Source organism: Pygoscelis adeliae, unplaced genomic scaffold, assembly GCF_000699105.1.
Source record: "Pygoscelis adeliae isolate BGI_AS28 unplaced genomic scaffold, ASM69910v1 Scaffold4, whole genome shotgun sequence".
Lineage (NCBI taxonomy): Eukaryota > Metazoa > Chordata > Aves > Sphenisciformes > Spheniscidae > Pygoscelis > Pygoscelis adeliae.
The window spans coordinates 15,422,647-15,430,518 of NW_008824986.1; the positions used below are offsets into that span (position 1 = coordinate 15,422,647).

Genomic DNA, 7,872 nt, shown 5'->3' on the forward strand with positions numbered 1-7,872 from the left:
AAGCCACATAAGCCCTTTTACAGCCCAGAGTTTGAGCATAGGATTGTTTCAGCATCCACAACACACAGCAATGTGCCATGGAAAAGTCAGGGAGAGGCTCCTGCTTTGTTTTGACCCAATTTCTTTGAGCTAGAGGTGAGGAGGGAAGATGATTAAAGTCCAAGATATTCACACCCGTAACAAAATCCTTAGGCTTCTCTTGGGCAGCCACGTTAATACTTTCTCTGAGCCAAGGCAGTGTCTTCAACACTTCCCCAAAAACAGAATTGGAAAAAACATGGTTTCCTTCTTGCAATATAGTCCATTTTTTGTCCCGAGCACTAAACCACCCACTCCCAATTACCAACTTCTTGCTTTGCCTGTTCAACACCTATACAATCTTAGCAGTTGATCTCAGAGACAGTAAGAAAAGACGTGCCAGCTCATCACCCAGAGTGGAGACATACGCATCCAGATGATAAACCTGCTTGTTTGACGTGCTCTTAAGTATTGGTGATGTTACTTGATCAGATCTCACAAAGAAGCAAATTAAACCCATGGCTATTAGAAAAAATGACTGCTTTTTTAATAGGGACAGTAATTTTGCCGAGGCTGGCTGAATCCATTCACTGTCTCTATGACTTCCCTCTGGTTGTACATTGTAGTCACACTCTCACATACACACACGTGCACTCTTGCTTTGTCTCTATAAGGCCTTTTTAATAAAATTAATACTGTTGCCAACTGGTTCCTTGACTCTGCCAAGCAAACAGAATGACCCTAGCCATTAAAGTCTCAGAGCCATTCATGCTCAGAATTGCAACTCCACCATCTATTACACTAAAACATAAAATCCTAAGGTATCCCAAAATTTGGGGAGTTATTCAAAGTTTGACTTTATTTTCTTCTAATGAACATATAAATCAAAAACAGAACTGCAGGGTAAGATGCTAAATGCTTAGTTATTGATGAAGACACTCCTAGAATATTTTGCTAATGGCTCAGACTTGATTAATATAAAAAAAAAGATCCTATTGATTTTCCTTAAAAAACATTTTAGAAGTGCTCAACATGCTGGGAGCAGAAATATATTATGAAGTGCACAGAAAAAAATACCATTTAAATAAGGAAGAAAAAGAGCCAGCCAGGCAGAGACAGTAGAAGGAGATAAATTATGAAGTCCTTGTCAATCTAATTGAAGCGGCACCAGCACTGGAGGCAGAGTCATGACTATGGTAGCATACTGCTACGACTAAAGATCCCAAGTCCAAATTCAAGACGGACAATATTTGGCTCAAAAAGCAGGTCATGCTTTTCTACCAGGACTTTCCCCATGAACAATGCTCAATAAAATGAGACAAATCTTTCAGTCTGTGTCACGGATATATTTTAAATGGTAAATCACTGACGCATATTTTCTGGCCAGAGTAGCATAAAATTCCTATTAACTACCATTTGTCTCAGCTGGGCACTTGGTACTAACTCTTCTATTAGTCTCAGAAATATTGCATACACACTTTTCCTCTCACTCTAAATAGCCCTTAACGTTGAGATATCATGACCGTCAATAATCAAGATCCAGGATCACAGAATATTTTGTTCTGGAAAAAACTATGTTTTTCTGTGGATATAGCACAATTCTGAAGTCTGGTATCTCAGGGGACATGCACTTTAGTAAGAATAAAGAAGTTAAACTGAGTATTTCCCTAGGTTCCCATGGGAACACAACACTTACTTCCAGATCTGGATAGTTTCACTATCACTGGGTTAAACACTTATTAAAACATATCTAAAAATGCTACTCCTAGATTTTTTCAGTGGCTTCCTGGTTACTGTTCATTGGGACTAATGGCTCAAGGGGAAGAGACTCATTAAAGCACAGGGGTACCTAGGAATGAGCATGCAAGTGAGACCAAGCACCTAGGAAAGACACTGGGAAGTAGCGCCTGAATGTTTGAAAAGATAACTCAACTGTTTAGGGCTGGAACGTGGCTGACACTCATCAGTGGTCATAAAACAAGCTGTTATTGTGTAATTTGTTCATGACTTTATGCACTCTCTAAGGACACCTATCTGCTGTCTGCCATGGTTTTGTGTGCTATCCGGCCATTTACAACTATAACCAAAGATACTTGCTACCCAACTTGTAAGCGAAATAGCTTCTGTAGTTCAGTACAAGTTATGTGGGGAGAAGTTTGTCATTAATTTGAGATAAAGTTGTTCTGCCTTTATTTCTGGAGGTGACAGAACCTAGTGTTGGGGAAGATAAGAGGAAAGCCAGGAAAAAAAAAGTCTAGCTAGAGCTGGTGGAAGTCTCTCTACTTGCTACAGAGGAATAAAAGCATTGAGGGAAGTTGCATTTGTAAATTGAAAGATACCTCCAGTCTTTAGAAACACTATCTACACACCTTATGCAGATTCCCGAATGTGTACAACTGCATTCCTCCTCTCCCTACGCTTCCCATACGCATTAGGACTTGCAGCCTAAATCAAAACTTGCTGATGTCAACAGGATGTTTTCTTTTGATTGTCATTTCATTTCTCTCAAGTGACTAGACTATGGAACAGATCCTGTCTTCTCAGGATCACAGATCTGTTAGCAATAATTACAACAGACCAGTTGCAAGCTAACCTAAAAGCTGATGAAAATATAATTCTCCTTTTGAAATTAAAAATATCAGGGGGTCTTACACAGAATAGCAAGAAAGCCATGGTGAGCATTAAACAAAGACAAGATAAGAATGTGATAGACACTTATAACACTGTATACAAATGTACCCTATTAATAGAAGGATTTCTCAATTGCACTGATTTTTAAAGAAACAAATCCCTGTAGATGAAACAAGACGACTAACAGAATTACATCTACTGGGCTATTTTTAAAAGAGCAGAAAGATAAATAAAGAAAATGAGAAATTAATCCAGAAGACAACTGGGATAACATAAATTAGGTTCTTGGAAAAAAACAGATTTTGCCAATAAGAGAAGCTGTGTTTCAATCAAAGTCTTTGATCATTCAAGATAAGTATACTGGAAAATGACATTTTCTGCTTTATTTAATTTCTTTAGGAAATAATCTCCTTCTTCTCTGTTCCTATCCAAAGTCCCAAAAAACCCACCCTGAAAAGAAACAACTAAAATCTCCCACTGTTCTCTTAGTGAACACAACTCTCTTCTCCCATCTCTGAAATCAAAATTGCTTACAAAGGTTACTTCCTCCATATTGTACGTTAAATCTGCTGCTGTTACAGTGCTCTAACATTTCAATTTGCTTGTGATATTTTCAATGTTTCCCCTAAGTTCTTTATAAGACTATACAGAAGAAAACTGTCTGTTTACTTAACAATAAAACATAAACTTTATCCTCTCTCTAAACAAAAGCTTCATTAATCTTGCATAGACTTCAGTTTCTTATTTTATAGAAAACAAAAAACCCTATAGATGTCTGGAAAGGTATCCTGCAACAAGAAACTTCAGGTTATTTATTTCATTCCTTAGGTTGAAAGTAAGGTTGGAACTTGATCATTTCACTTAATACCAGCACACAGAGAAATTGCTTTTTGTAAGGTGCAGACAAAAGACATAAAATACAGCATGTGGAGATTCAAGTCAAATTGGGAATAAAACACTTCTTTTAAGCGATAGAGGTAATCGGCTACCAAGATAACTTACCGTGGAAAGTAGTAAGTCCATTAACAGAGAGTATTAAATCAAATTCATGTCTCTGTTAAAAGTAACACCCTAATATAAGCACAAACTCTTGGCTTTACAGCATTCAGCCACTCAGAGTAAGAGAGTCAAGTCCCTGTAGTCCAGAACCAAAACCCAAAGGTGTAGGAGCTGCACAAAGCCACAGCAGGCCACTTGGCCAGCAGCAGCATAAAACTGTAAAAGCAGCCAGTCCATTCCTCTTTGGTGACATTTCAGTGACAATTTCAAAAGCAGGGCTTTCTCTCAGCTATCGCTCGCATGTTTAAACTACTCCTCATGTTCCTCATTATGACAACAGGAAAACAGAGCCACTACTAACTTGTATGGGGACACATAGGGAAGTCCTTTTAGGACAGTCCATTACACACATGGAAACAAACTAGGGTACTTTTTAGCATTCTCAAACCACTGTCTTTTAGTCATTTTGAAAATCCCAAGGGAAGCAGTGGTGAGAAATAATCAGTGCAATCAAATTCTGATAACTACATGAATTGCGGAACAGGCCCTCACTGCCCCAGTGCATTAAAATGGTTTCAGCAAGGATTCTTGATGGTGGATCCCTCTGTTGCCCATAAAACTTCTAGTCAGGACCACATCAGTCAAAGCCCAGAAGCACATCAGCCTTCTACCTGATCCACAGGACACAGTTCAAGCAATACACAGATGGCAAAAGTAAATTCTGTAAGCCCTATGAAGAGTATAACAGTTAACTATACTTTAAATTACGGATGGTCACCAACTGGGACATTGTACCAGAATAAGATATGTACACCTGTAATGACAGCTGCACTCTTCAGAGCATTTGTTATCAAACAGTTATCTTCGGGGATTGTTTATACTTAAAACTATTCACTTACACCGATATTTCAGACTTAACGTAAAAATATTAGCATCTACATTTAATGCATTCTGGATAACATTTGACTGAAAGAACAATCTGCCTAGGAAAAGCTACAGTAAAATGGACATATCCTGAAATGGATTTCAAGAAAGCAAATTGCCACACCACATTCTTGTATCCTTTAAGCTATGACAGTCTTGTCACCATGGTATTTCAGGATTTGATTACCAGCTATAAAGAAAAAAAAGATTTTTTTTTTTTTTGAGCACATTTATCAAACCTTAATGTTTATAATTTTTTATTGAGGAATTAGCAACAACAGCTGTATGAAGATTTGACATCAGTGGCAGACCCATTTACAGTGTGCAAGAAGGAAAATAAACAGATCGGGAAACAGCACGTGCTGGATATTTTCAGTGCTTGTTCTAACCCCAGAAAACAAAAGAACCATTTTTCTTGCACTGCAGTTTGTCAGCCTCCCGGTACAGACCTGTAAATTTACACAAGAGGCAATACAATGCCAACCCAATCTCAAAACGTCTCAATCATTCAGGCTTTTTCCTTGACCCAACTTATCACTTATCTTCACAGCTCACAGCAGTTTCACCAGGATGCTCTGTCTTCAATTTTTTATGAGACGGCTCTCCCGGGAGAAGAGACGTGCAATGCTCTAAGGATCGTGCAATTTCATCAATTGTCCATTTGTCTTCATAAAGGGTATGCTCCTCTAGCGTAAATGGCCCATGTTTGGTTCGGGTCAGCTCTTGCATAGTGGCACAGGTAGAGAGTTCTACAGTAAAGGAGAAAAGGGGATTTAGAAAAAGCGCATGGTCAAGTTGAACTATTTTCAACTCACTTAAAATATATTTTTACATGTAGCCTTCTACATTATTCTGCTTTGTTTAAGAAGGAAGTTCATGAAGATTCATCACACATTTACATCTTCTTAAATCTGAGGCAAGGAATTCCTTTGATTTCAACAGATCTCCAGTGTAGTAAAGAGTTCAAAATCTGAGAGAAAGTTGTCAAAAGGTTTTCCAGATTTAAATCAGAATGAAAAGAGAGGAAATAATGACATAAGATGTAAGCGGAACATTCTGTATTCACAAGTGACTTAGAAGACCATGTACTATTTTTCCCCAGACCTTGAGGCCTTAGCACTTCTTGCCTTCAAGAAGTATTTTTCACATTTTTATCCTGTGCTGCCTATCAGGATAATATAAACTAAGATAAGGAAAAATAAAAAAATATAAACAAATGCTCTGCTATGTTAAATAAATACCAGTAGGACAGAATTACATAATAAGGGGCTACAAAACATAACAGCAACCAGAGCTGACTTGTAAGCACACATGTGTACTAAAATACTCTCTCCCATTCTTTCTGATGCAGAAAGATTTTTACTGCATTTAAAATTTTTGAAAAGAAACCAGCTGAGGACAGACTTGATCTTGGTTTGTCATTAAAGGGCTAAACATAAGCCAGTATGCTCAGAAGGCAGTAACAGAATCTTTGACTTGCCTAAGCACAAATAACAACATTGAAATTCATAGGGTTATCCCACATCACTTGCTTTCTTGATCTGCAAATGTATCATTTAAAAAAAACCTTGAAATGGATTATCTGTTCTCCATCATGCAGTTTGATAGATATAGAGCACAAGACAAATAACCCTGTGGGAAAGCAAAACTATTCACAGTTCAGGTAAAGGAGAAAGAAAACACCAGAAAAATCATCACAAATGTAGAAGTCTTTCCAGCGGATAGGGTTTATTATGTGCATGGTAATGTTCTGTGCAATCTGTTTTCAAAATGTGATGAATAACATTTAAAAAGACAGTATCTGTCTTCTTAGCTTTAACATATGGAGGAGGGAAAAAAAAATCCTCACCTTGCCTTGTATTATCTTGCTCAGTGCTATTACTTGCTCCATTTTTATCCCCCAGCCCCCAAGGTCCTCTGGCGATTATTTAGCCTTCATTCCCCCATGCTCCCAATGAAAATACTTTAGTATATAAAAACAAGTGATAGCACTACAATTCTGCAAAACAACACATAGGTCTGCTCGCTGGAGATATACAAAATGACAAAATTTTTCCATCAACAGACACATTCATTCCTTAAACTGTCTTTTTTTTTCATGCCTACCTTTGCCAATGTCACTGACCAGGCTCCTGACATAAAAGCCACCACCACATTCAACGTCTGGAATGTTAACAGTGACATGGTAAATTGCCAGTGCAATGTGAAATCTACTTTACATAGAAACCATGCCCCCACATAAATGTAAAAATGTGCTAAGCAAACAACCCAGCGATAAAATATTTATAGGATGCAACATCAATTATTCATCCTGTAACATATGTGCGGGTGAGATTGCTAAGCCAGACAGGAGGGAAAGCAAATACAATGACAACCGAACTAACTCACTAGAAATTAAGTACTTGGTGTGGTATGTTAACAAATGCTTCAGTCCTATTCGTTTTAAAGGTTTCAGAAGGTTGTTTCATATTTCTAATGATGAAGAGGTATTTCAACTACAGTCCAAACTGACTATCAATGCTTTTAAGATACTGCACACAGGCAGCTCCAATAAAATTTTAAAATTCACCTTTAACTTTCCCTGCTCTTTCAGCCCTTCCCTTCCCTCTCTGCCAGTGATCAGCTGCTATTCACCCAAACATAAAGTAAGGGCTGAAGTAACACAGCGCTGAGTTCTGTCACTCATACCTGCTCATCATATAACATCTGGTCCATCAGAGGACTATGGGTCAACTAGGTAGCTGATCAACACAAGACATTATCTTGACCTCACAGTAGCATCAAACATTTACAACATTCTTTTTGGTTTATTTATTAATGTGCTTCTTAATGTACTACCCAAGTTTCTTCATGTATGACAGAAGGAAGGATAAGACCCTGCCTCCTCAACTGAGAAAGAGGCCTGACAGTAACCGATACCGGTCCTTGCTGCGCCCTGGGAGAGATGCCAGCAGGTCTGGGCATCTGGGTAAAAGAATGGGCAAAGCGAAGGAAGCAGACCTGAGAAAGGAGGAGTGAGCTGGAGGTTGCAAAATCATGGACTGATGCAAATAATCCCCTGACCAGCCTCTCAGAATTTTCCCTCACAGAAAGATTACATATAATCAGCTTAACTTAAAACCAAAATACAGTGCTTTTAGTGTAAAGCAGAAGTCTCTGCACATGGGCTGTCGTGGTTTAACCCCAGCCAGCAACCAAGCACCACACAGCCACTCGCTCATTCCCCCTCATGGGGGATGGGGGAGAGAATCAGAAGGGTAAAAGTGAGAAAACTCGTGGGTTGAGATAAAGACAGTTTAA

The 7,872-nt window shown here is 38.4% G+C and overlaps 1 protein-coding gene across 1 annotated transcript in view; it reads right to left on the bottom strand.

The window, feature by feature from the left end:
* Positions 1-4,817: 4,817 nt before the first annotated feature.
* TRUB1 (TruB pseudouridine (psi) synthase family member 1) overlaps positions 4,818-7,872 on the bottom strand; it is a 33,427-nt gene continuing 30,372 nt past the window's right edge. The window contains exons 8-9 of the mRNA XM_009326043.1: positions 6,679-6,735; positions 4,818-5,321 (exon numbers count right to left, since the gene is read on the bottom strand). Of these exons, the coding sequence (XP_009324318.1) occupies positions 5,107-5,321; positions 6,679-6,735 (272 nt within the window). The 3' untranslated portion in view covers positions 4,818-5,106. The remainder of the gene's footprint in view (positions 5,322-6,678; positions 6,736-7,872) is intronic.